Source organism: Erpetoichthys calabaricus, chromosome 2 (genome assembly GCF_900747795.2).
Source record: "Erpetoichthys calabaricus chromosome 2, fErpCal1.3, whole genome shotgun sequence".
NCBI lineage: Eukaryota > Metazoa > Chordata > Cladistia > Polypteriformes > Polypteridae > Erpetoichthys > Erpetoichthys calabaricus.
Window position 1 is genome coordinate 30,336,406 of NC_041395.2, and position 20,086 is coordinate 30,356,491.

General features: G+C 39.6%; 1 protein-coding gene across 22 annotated transcripts in view; it reads left to right on the forward strand.

Moving 5' to 3' along the window:
* Positions 1-20,086, forward strand: part of LOC114645722 (von Willebrand factor A domain-containing protein 5A-like) — a 168,839-nt gene that overhangs the window by 31,253 nt on the left and 117,500 nt on the right. For all 22 annotated transcript variants that reach the window (XM_051923102.1, XM_051923103.1, XM_051923104.1 and 19 more), the window contains exons 6-9: positions 86-200; positions 4,379-4,554; positions 13,773-13,861; positions 13,950-14,094. In XM_051923102.1, coding sequence (XP_051779062.1) covers positions 86-200; positions 4,379-4,554; positions 13,773-13,861; positions 13,950-14,094 — 525 coding nt within the window. The remainder of the gene's footprint in view (positions 1-85; positions 201-4,378; positions 4,555-13,772; positions 13,862-13,949; positions 14,095-20,086) is intronic.

Below are 20,086 nucleotides of genomic sequence, written 5' to 3' on the forward strand. Positions count from 1 at the left end.
GTAAATATGTACTTAACTATATAATGATATTAGGCAAAAGACTGAGAAGATGAAATAATATTTTGTTTCTTCTTGATTTTTGTAGGTGTCATTGTCCCCAGGATTCCAATTTGATCGTGATGTTGAGCTTTTGATATATTATAGCCAAGCACATCAGCCGACTGCTGTGGTGGAAGCTGGTGTCTCAACAGCAGCTGAAGGTAAAAGTGTACTTCACTGTCTAAAGAGCATCATTTTAACATAACAAATTTCCAAGAAATTTAAAATACATTTATTAGAAAGGTTCATCCAATCTGTGCTTCAATTTGGCAGGAGACACCTTTTTAGTGAAATCATGTCTTTTTTTTTCTTCTTCTTAATCTTGGGCATAATGCTAGTGCAAAATACTCCTACACACCTCAAACCAGAAAACAGGGGACATAAGAATAACCAAACATACGAGGGAGAAAAACACTTAGCTTGGCTAGATTAAAGCTTGATTTTTATAATTTCTTTAAATTTATTGAAACAAATGGCTGCAAAGGAACCAAATCCACATCATTATATAAGAATTTCCGTATCAACAGAGAGAAGGCCAGATTCTTGTCATTGAGTTTTCTTGGCTCTTCAACTGTGCTTGTGGTGACTTGCGTCAGTGAAAAGATGGATGGGTTGATGACTTCCATACAGACAATACTCAGATGTTCACTCATGAAGACACAGAGTGTAGCTACAACAAAATATTACAGTTGTCCTTATTTATTGTCTAATTAATATATTATTTACTGTGTTTTGTCCATTAGCATATATTGTACACTCATCTTTCCACTGAACTCAGAATTTCAGGACTTCATGTCTTATGATAATGGTTTCAATTTTAATTATTTCTTGTTTTCTGGTAGCACTTTTGTGAGCTATTTATGCTTAATATGGGTTTTGAGTTATGCAGAATTTCATTTTCTTAATGAGTTTCCCTGTAAAAATTTGTGATAGTTAAATTACTTTTGCGTCTTGTGCCTGTGCCAGTTTATTATTAGTGGCTGCTTTTATGTTGAGGAAACACAGGTCGCACAGAGCACTTCCTCACCACCCAAATTTATGGAGTGATATAAAAAAGTTTAGTGTCTTATTATTTTGACAGTGTACCTAGTAAATGAGTTTTGTGCAAACAAATATTTTAGGGCAATGTAGGTTTCAGATGTTTGGCTTGACAAAGGTGTGCCTCTACCTTTTTCCTGATTCACCTTTTATCTTATGTGGAGGCTGGTAGTTGCGAGTATGCTCCAGTGGAAGTAATCGCCAGGCCTACACTCGAGAAGGGAACTGAAGAAGATGCGCTCCTTAGAACTACATTTGGGAGTAGGAGCAGCCCCATTAAATGGCAAAGGACTGGCTGAGGGAGATGTGAGTGGAGTTCTGAGTGATGTCTTGCAGACACAGGGGGACTGGCAGTGGGAGCTAAAACCCGGAATAAATGATTGACTGCACTTGTTGGCGGACATCTCTTTAGGCAAGGTCTCGAAGGGATAAGCAGAGGAGACACCAAATTTTAGAAATTGTAGAAAATGGCACTGGGGCTCCTGTTTTTATAAAGGAAATCATGCCTGAGTTTTAACCTCTTTTTTTATTGAAAATATTGTTTGTGTGAAATAAAGAGCCTTGACACAAAGCAAAGGTTTGGGGCAGCCACCCGTGTACTTGACCTTGGCTGCAAAATGAGGCAAAGTATTCAGCACAAAAATGTACAGAACAGAGTCCAAAATAGAGCTGCTCAATAGAGGAAGGGAGTGGGGTTTTATAGGGAGGTTTGCGGAAGTGATGTCGTCCTCGGGGCCAGGACAGGAAGTGACGCCGTCAGAGCAGAGGCAGAAGTGACGTCTTCATATGCAGGTAGGATTTGCCATGTCTGGTCTGAGGGGACAAAATAAGAGGATTGAATGCACCCTGTCACCCACTGGCTGGGCAAGGAATTCCCTTCTTTTGGTCCCAGTGGCTGGCTTCCATGCGCAAGTGTGTGACAATTGCTATTAACTTCCACAAAAGTCACAGTTTTTATGGATTATGTATTTATTTATTATGAAGAGCACTGAACTACTTTACTGTTTTCTATAAAAAAATACTGGAGCACTTTGCACCCCCTCTTGCTCATTGTGTGTGTGTGTGTGTCCTCATTTGTCCTGCTCATCCTCTGTTTTGTTGTCGATGGTTATGGGTTTAAGCTGCCAGGGACCATGGAGCCAACCTGGACCATTACGTTCTCTCATACTCTCATAAAGCACATTTCTAGGACTGTAGGCATAATTTTATTTTCTAATTTCTCTCTGGATATTTGCATTTCAAAAAACCTTCTTCTGCAGCTCATATACAGATGCAGCCATTCAAAATGCACAAGGCTTACTGTGTATGTGCATCAGCACGAAATTACCTGGTTTCAGAAATATGTACTATTGTGACTGTACTACCTTATAAAACCACCAGAAGTTGCAACAAAATCTACAAATGGAGCATTTGACCTGTTACCAGAAAAAAATAAAGGTGTGAAGGCTTGGCAACAGTCTTTTTTCTAGTTATTATACTGTTTAGACTTAAATTTTAAACAGTTACAAATAAGGTTGTCAGGATAACAAAGTTTCAAACTTCGAAATGATGCCAAGAGAATGATTGAAATTCCATACCATTTTTTACACCCAATACAGTATGTAATGTAACTCAATAAAAATGTATTTAAGTAAACTGAATTTCTATATGCATTAAAATTTCTACATTGATGAAAACAAATAATAGAAATTTTAGTCATTCAAGCACAGGAATAATTAACTACAGCAGTAGTCAATAGCTTTGGCATTAACCTTAATTCGCATTGCTGTCCATCCCAAAAGCTACACTTTAAATCCACCTGCAGTCATAATCTTCTATAGGCCAATTTTGAATTTTGAGCTGGTTTGTCCAACATTATGAGGAAACTCTAGCAAAAACAGGGCCATCATCAAAGCAAACAAAATCCTCAGTTCACAATCCTTGCTGTGCTGAACGGCACTTTTCATAATGCAGTTCAAAGAAAAACACACCATGCTGCTGCATCCATGCAGACCCCATCAATGAAGCTGCTGCCACACCTGGCCACATCCAATCAGCTTTCACTTTAGTCACCATCCCACAATTCAATTTGTACTATAATACACCAATACACTTATATGTGAGCACTTCAAATGCAATAGTTTACAGGTTTATATTGGTTAGTGTTTGTGCAATTTATGCTTTGCCTTCCTTGGCTTCCTTTGTCTTACAGAATTGAATATAAAATTCTATTATTAACCTACAAAGCTTTAAATGGCCTCACACAGGACTGCATCAGTGATCTTCTCCATCACTCTGCTCCTGTTTGCCCACTAAGGTCCTATGATTCTGGCAATCTTGTTGCACTTCGTGGGTGACAAGGCCTTCAGCTGTATAGCGTCCAGATTTTGGAATGACCTCCCTAAATTAATTAATTAGATCAGCTGACTCCCTTCATTCCTTTAAAAAAAACAACTTAAAACTCATCTGTTCAGGAAGGTTTTTAACTTAACATTAACATTCTGCCCCTTCTTTCAGTTTACCTCTCTGTCCAAATGCTCAGGATAATATGGGTGTGTGTGTGTTATATCACAAATGATGTTATTTGTTCAGGCTTTTCTTTTAGTACTGATTTTAATATTTTACTTTGGTTTATTTTATTTAATGCTTTGTATTTCCCTTATTTATCTGTTTTGTGTTCAGTGCAGAAATATTTGTACCCAATGTTATATATCCTGCTGTTTAAATAAGCACCTTGAGCATGGGAAATGTGCTATATAAATAAAATGTATTATTATTGTGAATAACCTTTAAAAACGGGACTGCAACTCTAGCCATGTCACTTGGTAGCTTACGAGGCTGAGCTGTCAAATGCCAGAGCAAACCAGGAGTGCATTCGCAATATAGGCTGTAGAAGTGATACCATGAACAATGATAACTGAAACAATTTAAAAAATATTAGTCAGTGCCGATCGATATTTTGATACTTTTAATAACCCTTGCTAAACAGTAGTTCATGAACATGATGTGCATTTTCAGGCTTATATCTGCACAAAGAAAATCCAAAGTATTTTAGTAGTAGGAAATGATAATAGTAATGCATAATAAGTATATATGTAATTGTGTGTTTCAAGACATTCAAGATTACATTACAATATAAAACCTTAAAATACAAAAGTATAGGTGTTAGTATTACTGGAGGTGAATAGTCTATGAAAACGTACACAGCAGTATCCCAGCCTTATCATGAATATTTTATCCATTAAAGCCTTTAACAGCGTGTAATACTATGATAGAGTGGAGTGGGAAATGGTTATAATATGTTTTTCTCATGTTAATATAGGTTCCTTAATGGGAGTCCCACTTGTGATGGTTAGCTTGTATCCAGAATTCTCTCGTTCCACAGAAGAATCACTCACCAAAAATGGCGAGTTCATCTTTTTGATGGATTGTTCAGGCAGCATGAAAGAAACAATGGAATGGGAATCCAACTCCGCCAGGCGCATTGAGAGTGCACGCGTATGTATATACTGTTTATTAGCTTCTCCTGTAACATTCTTTTGACTCAATTTATTGACAGTGCATTCAAATATTATTTATATCCACCTTACACTGAAAGGTTAAAGAAAAGTTAAACTTATTCCAATTGGACATCTTAGTTATAATTGCAGTGTTAACTAGAGCACACAGTGGATTCAGTATTCTGACCCTTTCACTTTCTGCACACTTTATTGTGTTGTAGATTTTATTTTAAATGGATTCATTTGCCATTTTGCCCATCAGTCTATACTCAATAAACTATAATGTCAAAGTGATAGCATGTTTTCAGAAAGGCCTGAAAATCTATTAAAAATCAAAAAGCTATATCTGTTACTCATATACAGTAAGTATACAGTATTATTTAATAATATTCAGTAATTTGTTAGAAGCCTGTTTGGCAGTAATTACAGCTTTTTTTTGGCAGTTTATCCAATTTGAGGTGTTTTCTGTGGTGTGAGAGTTAATTAAAAAAATCCATTTTGCTCTTAAGAACTTGGGTTTTGGTTGCTGCTAAGGAACTGTGATTTTTTGCTTTTTTTCACCCACACAAGATCAAAAGTAGCTGGGTATTTGGCGATGCGCTTGGAAAAGTTACTTGTACTTGTTTTTGTTATCTGTATTTGAATTAGCATTGAGGAGATAGGATAGAAAGTAGCAGTAACTGATATCGGCATCTGTAAGCAAATTACTGCATCAGAACAGCTATTCCTTAGTTTAAAAGAAATGAAAAAAGGCCACGGCTGACTTCAAAACAGTGCGAGTGGAGAGCTTTTAAGTAAGGAATAAGAGTGCAAAGTTAGGAGAACAGACAGAGAAAAGTAGAAGGACAAACAGCAGTTGAGAGGGAGAACAGTACAGGAGTTTAAGGGGACAGAAGGTGTAAAACAGCTGTAGCAGTTCTTTGTGTTACCATTTAAGTTAAATAATTTAATTTTAAGAAGAAAAAGTTAAGTACTTTTTCTATTCCTAAATCAAATTTTAATAATGAGGCCAGTGCAGTCCAAGGATGTTGGACTTTTTAGATGATGGTTTAGAGGAGTCAATTGTCTATGAGGGCTACATCTGCAGGAGATGCCAGCTGATCCAGCACCTCGAGCTCAGGGTCATCGAACTGGAGGAGGAGTTGCCTGGCCTGTGTTGTAGTAGAGAATTACCGGGCTTGGCCTAGATGTCCTTTAGAGAGATAGTGTGCACCCCTAAGGTGGCACGGGAGGAGATTTCAGACGAGACAGGCAAAAGGTAAAGGGTGCAAACTGTCCGGGGACATCAACCCAAGTGTCAAAGTATTATTAGGGCCTTGCAGAGCTGGATGGTGTCTCTGATGATTCTGAAGTAGTAAGCACGGATTAGGAGCCCCAACGGGCCACCTCAAAACCTCTTCCCAGAAACAGACAGGCAGTGATAGTTGAGGACTCAGTCATTAGGGGGATTGAAGTGTGCAGGTGTGCTCCAGAGACTGAGAGTCTCGCATGATGCTTTGCCTTCTGGATGCACTGGTGGGGGACCTCCCTGTAAGGGTGGATAGGCTCTTGGCCAGAGTGGGGGTGGATCCAGTTGTCATTGACCATGTTGGAACAAATGACATACGTAAGGGTAGTCAGTCAGTTCTGCAATCCTAATTCAAAGAGTTAGGTGCCAAGCTGAGGAGCAGAACTGACAAGGTAGTCTTCTACGAAGTTCTGCCTGTGCCAGCCCAGGTAAGATTGTGGAGATTAGAAGGCTTAACGTGTGGCTCAAATCTTGGTGCAGGGTAGAAGGGTAAAGCTTTATGGGGCATTGGGACTCCTTTTGGAACAGATGGGACCTATTCCACCGTCATGGGTTACATCTGGGGCACCAATGTATTGGGGAGGCATATGTGTAGGTTAATCGAGGATTGTTTAAATTAGGGAATGTGGGGCAGGGAGTTTAGGACAGGCCAGGTTTAGATCTATACATGGTGGAACAAACAAAGGTATAGAAATAAAAAACAGTAATATAAATTCTAACCAAACAATTAAATCTAGAAGGAGTAACACATTAATAATAGCTTGCCTTAATGCTAGAAGTATCAAAAATAAGGTAAGTGAGTTGGAGCTCTATGTAGCAGAGCATAATTATGTTTCACTCATCCCCATCTTTGTTATTTAGCCAGGTTTCGGTTATTGCTATAATATCATAAAGGGATACACATTTTTAGGAAGGATATACAGAACAGAAATGGAGGTGGGGTTGCTGTTTATGTCAAACAAAATTTAAATGTAAGTCCTCTTGAGTTGGAAGATGAGCCCCATCTTAGTGAGGACATGTGGCTAAGCTTGGAAAGCATTAGGAAAAGAGGTCTTATTTTAGGAGTGTATTATAGACCACCCAATTCAAACAGTAATTTCAACACACATCTTTTTAGTAATATATAAAAGGCAGGCTTACGGGGAGATATTATTATATAACTTTTAACTAGGATGACCTTGTAAACGGAGTAGCACAAGAGCAGGAGTTTTTAGAAGTAATCATTGACTGTTTTTTTTTTTAACATAGTAGGTGTTAATAAATTTGGGATTAATAGGAAATTTTAAAAAACTCCACAGTGGGTTAATAAAGAGTTACAAAGCAGCTTTATAAAGCATACAAGACTAATGACTCCAAAGTGGGTTGTAGAGCATATGAGAGCAAGAGGGCAGCCATTAAGAAGGATGTCAGGGAGGCTAAAAGATAGTTGGAGAGGAATATAGCAGATAAGGTGAAAGATGACCCTAAGAGATTCTTTCAGTATTTTAGTAGTAAAAGAACAGTCAAGGAGGAGGTCAAGTGCATCAGAAATAGTAAAGGAGAATTAAAAGATATAGACAGTGAAATAGCGGACTCCCTAAATTTGCATTTTTCTGAGGTCTTCACGAGTGAGGAAATGGATAACCTCTCAGAGGTAAATGGAACTAGTCAAGAGGTACTGAAGGATTTGGAAATTGTAGAGGGAGAAGTACTGCTCAGATTAAATAGGCTGAAATCAAATAAATCACCAGGACTAGATAATATGTACCCTCGAGTTCTTAAGGAGGCTAGCGAGTACATGTATAAACCCTTGACACATATTTTTAGAAAGTCACTGCACACTGGAGAGATCCCGAAGGACTAGAAAATGGCAAATATCATCCCATTATATAAAAAGGGTGACAGGGCAGATCCAAGCAACTATAGGCCAGTAAGCTTAACATGCACCACAGGAGAATTAATGGAAGGAATTATTAAGGATAAGATTGAGCAACATATGGTATGTACAGGTAGTCCCCAGGTTACGGACATTCGACGTACGACATACGAACGGGGCCGCAGCTGCGAATCATGCGCCTCAGTAACTGCTGCTCTGTTATCTTCAGCCTGCGGACGCTGCAAGCGATGGCTGGACGGAGGCTGGAGAGGGGTGATTTCGCTGCTCGCACAGTGTAGTGTCCCTCTGGTGGCTCCCTCCGGCAAGCAGTTTCACTGCCCGCCCACCACACACGGCTGCCCCGTTCGTTCTAGGTGCGCAACTGGTAATGCTGCAAGCAGTGATCCGGTTGTGGTTGAACGCGGCGGCGGGGAGTAGCATTGTAGTGTGCCTCGGATGGCTGCGTGTTGAGTGGTGTTGTGTACGCTGCAGTCAACATACAGTAGTGGAGGTGACTGTGAGGTGGGCTGGTGATGAACTGCCCCTTGCTGCCCCCATTCATTCTCAATAGCAAGCCTGCTGATACTGTTATGCACATAGCAGAAAGTTGTCTATTGTCAGTACAGGGTGGACCAGATCTAAGTATGCAGATCCAGATCGTCTGGATGACTTTAATTTATGCAGGGATGATTCTAGTTTGGCGTGAAGACGATTCTTCATGTCGTCAGTTTGCACACTTCTCGATGGTCCGGGATTTTTCAGGTGATTTTTCTATGTAATAAACTAAGTTATAGCGTAATGAAAATTGCATAATTAGATCTGGACCACCCTATACATCAGACGTGTTGACGACTGGTGCCTTCCTGCTGTGATAGCTGTACAGTGCTGTGCAGAAGAGCTCATCTTAACCTTTTGTCTTCACCCTTCAACAATGTCTCTGAAACACAAATCTGATGCAAGTGCTGGTGATATAGTAAAGAAGAGAAAAACCATCACCATGGAAAATAAAGTAGAAATAATGAAAAGGTCAGAAAGAGCTGAAACTCCATCATTCATTGTCAGAGCACTTGGTTACAGTCAACCAACAATAGCATTTGTTAAAATAATGTACCTGTTCCGACTTACATACAAATTCAACTTAAGTACAAGCCTACAGTCCCTATCTCGTACATAACCCAGGGAGTGCCTGTATAGGAGTTATTCTGAACAGTCAGCATGGGTTCAGAAGAGGGAGGTCGTATTTTAGAAACATGCTGGAATTCTATGAGCAAGAAACAAAAAGATATGATCAAAGTGGAGCATATCATATTATTTATCTTGACTTTCAGAAAGCATTTGATAAGGTGCCACATGAAAGGTTGGGAATGAAACTAAAATAAATAGGAGGTCAGGGTGATGTTTGTAGATGGGTGCCGAATTGGCTCGGACACAGGAAACAGAGGGTGATGGTGTGAGGAACCTTTTCAGAATTATCAGAAGAGCAGTAATCCACCGGGGTCAGTGCTAGGGCCACTGATATTTTTAGTATATATAAATGATTTAGATAGGAAAATATATAACAAGCTGGTTAAATTTGTAGATGATACCAAGATAGGTGGATTAGCAAATAATTTGGAATCCGTTATATCATTACAGAAGAACTTGGACAACATACAGGCTTGGGCAGCTTTGTGGCAGATGAAATTCAATGTTAGTAAATGTAAAGTTTTACACATAGGAAGTAAATATGTTAGGTTTGAATACACAATGGTCTGCCTGAAAATTGAGAGTACACCTTATGAGAAGGATTTAGGAGTCGTAGTAGACTCTGCGCTTATCAACTTCCTGGCAGTATTCAGAAGCAATTAGGAAGGAAAACAGAATGTTAGGTTATATAGCACGATGTGTGGAGCACAAGTCCAAGGAGGTTATGGTCAACCTTTATAATGCACTGGTGAGGCCTCATCTGGAGTATTTTGTGCAGTTTTGGTCTCCAGGCTATAAAAAGGACATAGCAACATTAGGAAAGGTCCAGAGAAGAGCGACTAGGCTGATTTTAGAGCTACAGGGGATGAATTATGAGGATAGATTAAAAGAGCTCAGCCTTTTCAGTTTAAGCAAAGAAGATTAATAGGTGACATAATAGAAGTGTTTAAAATTATGAACGGAATTAGTACAGTGGATCGAGACTGTTATTTTAAAATGAGTTCATCAAGAACACAGGGACACAGTTGGAAACTTGTTAAGGGTAAATTTCGCACAAACATTACGAATTTTTTCATTACACAAAGAACAATAGACACTTGGAATAAGCTATCATGTAGGGTGGTAGACAGTAAGACTTTAGGGATTTTCAAAACTTTGAATAGTTTAAATAGTAATTTGATGTTTTTTTGGAACAAATAAATGGATAGGACTGGTGAACTTTGTTGGGCTGAATGGCCTGTTTCCATCTAGATTCACCTTCAGAACTGCTGTAATTCTTCGTGGTATAGATTCAATAACTTGCTGGGAATATTTCTTATGGATTTTGGTCCATATTGACATTATAACATAACGTGGTTGCTGCAGATTCCTCGAGTGCACAGCCATGATGCAAATCTCCTGTTCCACCACATCCCAAAGGTGCTCTAATGGATTGAGATCTGGTGACTGTGGACACCACTTTAGTACAGTTAACCCATTGTTATGTTCAAGAAACCAGTTTGAGATGATTTGAGCTTCGTGACATGTGCGTTATCTTCTGGAAGTAGCCATCTGAAGATGGGTACACTATGGTCATAAAGGGATGGACATGGTCAGCAACAATACTCAGACTGTGGCATTTAAGTGATGCTCACTTGGTATTTTGGTGCTCACAGTGTGCCAAGAAAATATCTCCCACACCATTACACCCTCACCACCAGCCTGAACTGTTGATACATGGCAGGAGGGATCCATGCTTTCATGTTGTTGACGCCAAATTCTGACCCTACCATCCAAATGTTGCAGCAAAAATCGAGACTCATCAGATTAGGCAACGTTTTTTTACAATCTTCCATTGTCCAATTTTCATGAGCCTGTGCAAATTTTAGCCTCAGTTGCCTGTCCCTAGCTGACAGGAGTGGTACCCGGTGTGGTCTACTGCTGCTGTTTCCCATCTGCTTCAAGGTTCAAGGTTGTGCATTCAGAGATGCCCTTCTGCATGGCTCGGTGATAACGAGTACTTATTTGAGTTACTGTCGCCTTTCTATCAGCTCAAACCAGTTTGGCTATTCTTGTCTGACCACTGGAATCAACGAGACATTTTCATCTGGAGAACTACAGCTCACTGGATATTTTCCCTTTTTCGGACCATTCTCTGTAAACCCTAGAGATGATTGTGCATGAAAATGCAAGTAGATCAGCATTTTCTGAAATACCATTTCATCTGGCACCAACAACCATACCACATTCTAAGACACTTAATTCACCTTTTTTCTCCATTCTGTTGCTCAGTTTGAACTCCACCAAGTTGTCTTGTCAATGTCTACAGGACTAAATGCACAGAGTTGCTGCCATGTGATTGACTGATTAGATATTTGTATTAACAAACAGTTGAACAGGTGTACCTAATAAAGTGACAGGTGTGTGTGTATATCAACAGGTCAAAAAAATTAAAGGAACACTTTGAAAACACATCCGATCTCAATGGGAAAAAAAATCCTGCTGGATATCTATACTGATATGGACTGGGTAATGTTTTAAGAATGAAAGGATGCCACACTGTTTGATGGAAATGAAAATTATCAACCTACAGAGGGCTGAATTCAAAGACACCCCAAAAATCAAAGTGAAAAAATGATGCGGCCGGCTAGTCCATTTTGCCAAAATTTCATTGCGGCAACTCCAAATTGTACTCAGTAGTTTGTATGGCCCCCATGTGTTTGTATGCATCCCTGGCAATGTCGGATGGGTACGCTCCTAATGAGACGACGGATGGTGTTCTGGGGGATCTCCTCCCAGATCTGGACCAGGGCATCACTGAGCTCCTGGACAGTCTGAGGTGCAACCGGGCATTGTCCTTCACCAGGAGGAATCCACATAGGGTCTGACAGTTGGTCCAAGGATTACATCCCGAAACCTAATGGCAGTCAAGGTGCCGTTGTCTAGCCTGTAGAGGTCTGTGCATCCCTCCATGGATATGCCTCCACAGACCATCACTAACCCACCACCAAACCAGTCATAATGAACGATGTTACAGGCAGCATAACATTTTCTGCAGCTTCTCCAGACCCTTTCATGTCTGTCACGTGTGCTCAGGGTGAACCTGCTTGCATCTGTGAAAAGCACATGGTGCCAGTGGTAGACTTGTCAATTCTGCTATTCTATGGCAAATACCAATCGAACTCCACAGTGTCGGGCAGTGAGCACAGGGCCCACTAGAGGATGTTTGGCCCTCAGGCTACCTTGAAGTTTGTTTCTGATTGTTTGGTCAAAGACATTCACACCAGTGGCCTGCTGGATGTCATTTTGTAGGGCTCTGATAGTGCTCATCTTGTTCCTCCTTGCCCAAAGGAGCAGATACCAGTGGGTCCTGCTGATGGATTAAGGACATTCTACGGCCCTGTCCAGCTCTCCTAGAATATATACACTGTTTGTGTGTGTGTGTGTGTGTGTATATATATATACACACATATATTGTGGCGGACAGCTGGCTGCTCAGAAGAACCTCCGGGTCAAAGACTATTTAAAGGACTGGTGGAGACCCAGCAAACGAACTGGAGTTGGGAGGAGTGTGACAGATCTTGCTGGGAGGTGTAGTGGAGAAAAGTATTGTGTTTATTTATTATTGTATTGCCTGTTTGCTGTGGCTGGGCTGCTTTGGAGGCACTACAGAGGAAAAAAAGAATACTTCTTGGTGTTTTTACCCTGTGTCAGTGTCTGTCTGTTGGGTCTAATGGGGCAACAGCGACCCCTGGTGTTCACAAATATATATATTCATTGCATTCGTAGTCTGAGTCTTGACGACCTGAATTGTGTGGGTGGTTACCTATCAGGTAATGCTTGTAATTGGTCTGCCATTCGGCAAACATCCGCCACGGTGCCCTCTTTCAGTTGCGAGAAGCAGATCATGGAATGTTGCATAGTTTACTGTCAAATAATGCAAAGAGTGCACGACACATGTTTCGCCCTCATTTGGGCTCATCAGGCGTACACACTCTACTGTTCCCCTTTCGGGGAATCGAACCTCGGACGTCAGCGTCAGAGACGGAGCCCGTTTACGCTGCGCCATGGCATGTGGTTAGTTTATTTGACAGCCTGTAGGTTCGGAGTAATTACATTCATTGCAATCGTAGTCTGAGTCTCGACGACCTGAAATGTGTGGGTGATAGAGTGTGTACGCCTGACGAGCCCAAATGAGGGCGAAACACGTGTCACATACTCTTTGCATTATTTGACAGTAAATTACGCAACATATATATATATATATATATATATATATATATATATATATATATATATACACACACTGTATACTGTATGTATCCATCCATCCATTTTCCAACCCGCTGAATCCGAATAAAGGGTCACGGGGGTCTGCTGGAGCCAATCCCAGCCAACACAGGGCACAAGGCAGGAACCAATCCTGGGCAGGGTGCCAACCCACCGCAGGACACACACAAACACACCCACACACCAAGCACACACTAGGGCCAATTTAGAATCGCCAATCCACCTAACCTGCATGTCTTTGGACTGTGGGAGGAAACCGGAGCGCCCGGAGGAAACCCACGCAGACACGGGGAGAACATGCAAACTCCACACAGGGAGGACCCGGGAAGTGAACCCAGGTCCCCAGGTGTCCCAACTGCGAGGCAGCAGCGCTACCTGCTGCGCCACCGTGCCGCCCTGTATATAGTATATATTTATCTATTTATGTGCGTATTTATTTAAAGACCTCATGTAAAGAGTCTAATTTTCCCCTGCATTCAAAATTCTATCTCTTACTACCTATTTTAAAATATCAGAATTGATATACAGTATGTGTATGTTAACTCAGTAATGACTTTTCTTTGATTAATAGTCTTGTGTTTTATTTATTATTAAAAATGTGCTTCCTCCTTTCTTATAGGACACTCTACTGCTTCTTCTTAAAAGTCTTCCTTTTGGCTGTTACTTTAATATTTGTCTGTTTGGGTCACATTTTAAGTTTTTCTTTCCGTAAGTATTTTAGAATACATTTCCAATTCTTTAAGTTCATTGTTGTTTCTTCCTTTGTTTGTAATGCTTTTAATGTTTCTTCTTGCAGCAAAAGTGTTGAGTATACACAGCAGACAATGGAGTCTGCCATGAAGAAAGTAAAGGACATGGATGCTAACTTAGGAGGAACAGAAATCTTAAGCCCACTTTGTGAGATTTTTCGGGAGCCCTGCAAACCTGGGTACCCCAGACAGGTAGTATGGTGATATTAATCAACTGGCTCACAAGACAAAGATGTTGACTTTTCAACTATTAAATTTGCTGTTGGTTTGATGTGAAATAAGACATGATAGTCCATTATGTTTACCAAAAGTTCACTCCTGTCTAGTCTTCTTCTATTCTTCACTTCCTGCTCTGCTTGTTTACAGTATATCACTAGCTGAGCTCTTATACAGTTTGGTGAGTAGCAGAGGCCATTTATGCTCTGGTGAAGTACATCTTTCAAGTGAAACCCAGGAATTACCTCTAGAGCTCTGGATAGTTTGTAGTAGCCCTGAAACCATTTATAAGAATCTGTCTGTACTGGTGGTCCTGCATTTCTGTACCACAGAGGTACAGTAATTGTCTCCAATTAGCTTGAGGAGCCTGCATAAATCAAACAGGGAAACTATAGTACCCTCAGTTTTGTCCGTTGGTCGTACTTAAATTGATGGCACTAACTAAGTACCATTCACAAAGGGTATATTTTTTTTACACTTACCATTTATACAGACTGCAACATAATGATTTAAAAATAGAATAACAGGATGTAAGATAGTGTGTATATAAGCAACATTTTTATTGTTATCAATCGGAGTTTGGATATGTTTTGAACAATTTTTCAATTATTTTCTTGCCATATGTATAATTTTTTTAAAACAATGCTTTCATTGTCACACCATTTTGTTCTGGTTATTTTTGACAGGAACCACCATCTTAATTTGCTGTTTATGGCTGCGTTTCCAATTGTTAGTCACATGGGCACTGCTTCATATGGCATCATCAAACGGTATTTAAGAAGCTTAGGTGTCCAAATTTTGTATGAAACTCACTTTATGTGTTAAGTTAGGGGAATGCTTTTAGACAGGTTTTGAATCTTTTGGTTAATTTTTCACTTTTTGTTTGACTTTGGTGATTGGTATTTTGTTGTTCTCATGGTATTTTGATTCCTCACCATAGACTACTCTTTATGTAGTTCTTTCTAGTTATTCATCTCCCATTCATTATTTTTAGCCTTGTGTTTTTGCTTGTTTAGCAGATCCCCCGATCTAAAGCTACTATTCTCAAAATCCTCTTTCCTGCTAGAAGATCATGAGAATGCATTTTGAAGGAGCAGATTACTTCTATTACTGCTTCTATTACTTCTATTACTGCTGTTCCTAACTGGTCAGAGGATGCCAAGGAAGAAGGGTGCATTCAGTGTGGCAGGGGGCAGAAGGAATTCCCACAGCAGAGGTGGACAAATTGTAAATACATACGGTAGTCTGCTGGGCTGCCAGCTTTGCAAACCTGGTGGTCTAAATTTGCTTACTGATAATCCAGCTTTGAATGTGGAGTTGAGGGTTACTTGCAGCTTTTTACAAGAATGTTTAGTAAACTTTTGTTGTAAAACAAGTGCATAGCCCATATACCACACTATATATGCAAACGGCAACTTGGAAGAGAATAATTTAGTAGACAGATAATTTTTTAAAGGATTATGTCATGTTGATGCATAGACTTTTTCCAATGTACACAAAATATTTTATCAAAAATGAATTCCAGTACTGAATTAATATTGTATTCTCAAATTTTGTTTTCAGACCCAATTTTGAACCCGCAAACTAGTTTCTCTGTCAAAAGCAGTTTGACCTTTAGGGTTATTCGCAGGGTTATACAACTTTTGTTGACCACAGCAAGTAATCAATATATAGAGCTGCATTAAAATTTGTCATTCTTGGACCATTAAGTGGGTCATGATGCTAGCAAAGATGAGGTTTAGGCCTGAAGAAACGTGTGCGTACTATACAGTGTTTAGGCTAATAGTAAGGAACATTTTCACAACCTCCAGTATACTGTACCTGTTAGGACCCCTGAATACATATCAGTTATTGGTGAGCATTTTATTTTTATTGAGCTTCCACTTGTGCTCTTTCTGTGACTGCATAGGGCAAAATCTGTTTGTAATAGAGTATAGTCCTCTGATTTCGATAATGTCCATTTCCTAAATCTGAACACTTAAATTTGTGATATGAGCATTATTGGAGCATTCAAGCCATCACATGTGATCAAAAAATTGGTAAATATTTGAGGTCATTTTCTCAGTGGAGGTCCTGTCAGTTGAAAGGAGCTACCTACTACATCAGTGTACAGGTACATGTTTGTTTCCAAGTTGTACATTTCAGGAAATGACTTCAAACTGTATCAGCATTTGTTGGATCTTGTAGCCTGACTAGTATTGTAAATATTCAGATTTTACTGTGCTTTCACACTTTTTCTACCCTCATTTCTTTTTCTAAAAACAATGGACTGCATTTATATGTGCTTTCTGCATATAGCACGGAATATTCTCTGACATAGCTGTGATGCTAACTGCAGCCATGGCTACTTTGTGGAATTTCCTCCATATTTAATCTCCTGAAAAAGTTTTTCCATTATTTGAAAAGTTATTTTCCATTAGTTTTGTCATAATGCTGCTTGTAATTTTGATTCCTTGCACTAGTTTGTGGTTTTGAGGCAGTAGTGGAATGGTGTGCCTTGTCCTCTCCTAATTAACAAAGTATGCATTAATTACTACCTTATTTATATCCTGGTAAACGATAAGAAGATGCAATTAATTTTTGACATTCTTGTTTTCACTGCCCCAGTTGCTTTACAGGTAACACTATTGTTTCTTTTGCTTGCTTTAGAGACTTGTGGCACAATTTTCTTATATTGCTCACTAGTGGGTGTATGCATGTTAGGAAGGTGTTATGGCAGTCTGGTGCACTATTAGCAGCTGTCTTTAAAAGCAACTCCCTAATTAAGATTGTACGTGAAGATTTTGTCCTTTTGTTGTTATTAGATTGCTTTTGATTAGAAAAATATTGCATTGATCAAAGATCCGAAATATCTGGTAGTCTGCCAGGCTTTGTGAGTCTGTGGTTTGACAGCTAGACTATCGATTTGTCCAGCCCTGCATAGGAATGCTTCTCAGGAGAGAGAGAGGGAGAGATCCAGACTGGCAGCATGAGAGGAACTCCTCATGTCAGTATGAAAGGACAGGAAGTGCCTGTGGTACTCCAGTAAGTGTAGTACAGAGGAGTACCCATTCAAGTGTCCCCTCAGGGCAGGTAACCCAGCATATGGAATAGGGATAGACAGATGTATATAGAAAAAGAACAAGAGCAGGGAAGAACCATATAGGGGTAGAAAGAGACCAGAATACTGTGTAGTACTCAGACAAACACCGTAAGGGAAGGATAGGAAAGAGAATGTGGGGAAGATTCCTTTTTAAATATTTTCCTGTTTTTTATGGGAGATCTAAAAGTGTAGTCAGTAGAGGCAAGGTCAACGAAAAGGGAATAAGAGTCACTAAACGGGCACAAAAATATAAAATACTAAAGTTATCAAAGAATTCATTGATTTAAATAGCAAAAGCTAGTTGTGCTAAGAGAATGTATTTTTTAAAAGAAACTAAGTTAAGATGCTAAACAAATGAGCTAATGGTTTGTAACATGGATAACATGGCCCCTAGAATATCACATATCTCATTGTATGTGTGCAAATGTTATAGCAACACTTTTTTTTTCAGATAAATTGTCACAATCTAAAATTTTGATCAGTTTGTCTGGGAAATTCTATTTGCAAATCAAATAATCTTTTTCACAATGCTTCCCAAAAATAAACAAAACTTATAAACCATTAAAAAAATGTAGTTCAAAAACTGAAATAGCAAACGTTTTCAGGTTTTCATCCCCAAACACATTTGTAGCTCATCTCCTCTAAGTGCTTGGCTGAACCACCCTACGCAGCAATTACAGGAAGTAGTCTTTTTGGATAAGTCTATAAATTATGCAGCATAATGGAACAGGAGTTGTTCAAGTCCTCCTAGCAGATCAAGCTGCTGTGCCAGGTTAGTAGAGGAGCAACAACGGATAGCAAGTTTTAGATCTCACCACAGTTGTTCAATGGAGTTATTATCAGGACTGTGACTGAGCTCCTCATGGACATCAGTTGTCTACATTTTAGGCAACACCAATGTTGTTCTGGCAGTGTGTTTTGTGTCATTGTCCTGTAGAAAAACAGATCTCCTCCCTAGTTTAGCCCTTATGTCAGAGTAGAGCAGTTTTTCCTCTTAGATCTATATAAATTGTACAACATCCATCTTCCCATCAATCCTGACCAGATTGCCAGTCCTTGCTACTGGAATAACATGATGCTGCCAGTTGCCCCATTTTATGCCAGGGATTGTGTTTCCCAGCTGAGGTGCCTTGTTAGGTTTATGCTCCTCATACCGCTTAGTGTTCAAATCAAAAAGTTCCACTGTAGTCTCATAAGATCTCATATTTTAAATTCTTTCCTGTTTTCAGTCAGGGCTTCTTTCTTACTAGTTTTCTAGGCCTTGGAAATGTTAAGCTGTGAAAATCCTCCCCAGTTATAGTAACTGACATATGCAACTCAGTCAGAGAGACAGCACCACTCTCTGACAAATGGCATTCTTGTTTGACTACTAAGTTTAGAGTGGTGGCCTTATCTACTGTGATTGATGGACTGCACTGATTTCTGATGTACGTTCAATGCTGTTGAGATCGTCTTGTGCTCTTGTACAGATCTGCGTTTCTCTAATCATATTCCTAAAGTGAATGGTGTTTTGTCTCCATTTTGGTTTGCTTTGTTGAAAACATCTATCATACTGTTGTTAATTGAGAAAAAGTGATCCACCCATTTCCTACACAGGCGAAGATCATCAAAAATGGGCTAAGTTGGTGAAGTAATGCACTGCACCCAAACAAAGTTACCCTTACATTTTTAAAGAATATGGATAGTTTTTTTAAAAAACTCACAGTTTTAATGTTCGTTGAAACATTTTCAATTTGTTTCTTTTGATTTGGCATGATGTACACAATTTTGTAGATCTGCTAGAGTCACAGAAGGAATAGATTGTTATTTATTTTTGCTTCTCAGGTAACATTTCAGTTTGGCTCAATAACACCCTCTAGAGGCCACCACTGCTGTACAGTGAATTCAGAAAGTATTCAGACCCCTTCACTCTTTGCACATTTTGCTATGTTGCACCCATATGCCAAAATCATTATTCAGACCCTCTACTCAGTACTTCATTTAAGCAACTTTGGCAAAGATTACAGCCTGGAGTTCTCTTGGGTCTGACACAACAAGCTTTGCACAACTGTATTTGGGGATTAGCTGTCATTGTTCTCTTACAATCCTCTCAGTCTCCGTCGATTTGATAGAGCCTGTTGGTAGAAGCTATTTTCAGGTATCTACAGAGATATTTGCTGGGTTCCAATCTGCTGTCTGGATGGGTCACTCAAGAACATTCACAGAGATAACCCTAAGCCATCCCTTTGTTGTCTTTGCTTTCTGCTTAAGGAAGCTGAATTTCTCCTTGGGGATTAGTAAAATATATCAAATCTTATCTAATTGTCTTATTGGAAGGTGGACCTTTGGCCCAGTCTGAAGTTCTGAAGACTGTGGAGCAGATTTTCATTAAGGATATCTATGTTGGGCTTTCCCTCAGTCCTAACTAGTTTCACTGTCCTTACTGCTAAAAGCAACACAACAGCATAATGTTGCCACCACTATGCTACACCGTTACAATGGTGTTGTACAGATGATGAGCGCTGGCTGGTTTCCTCCAGACATGACACTTAGAATTGAGGCCAAACCGTTTCACCAGAACAGAGAATCTTATTTCTTTTAGTTTGAGAGTTATGTGGGTGCCTTGTTGCAGACTCAAAGTGGTCTTTCAATGTGTTGTCTGACTTCTCCCTTAAAGCCAAGGTTAGTGTTTTACCTTTGTAGTTGTTCTTCTGGAAGTTTCTCCCATCTTCATACAGATTCTCTGGAGCTCAGCCAGAGTGACCATTGGGTCACCTCTTTTACTGAAGCCCTACCCCCCCAGTTGCTCAGTTTATTATAATGATTGGTCTACACTTTTTTCATGTAAGAATTATTATGGCTTGCTGTTCCCTTGGCAACCGTCAATGCCACAGATGATTTTAGTAT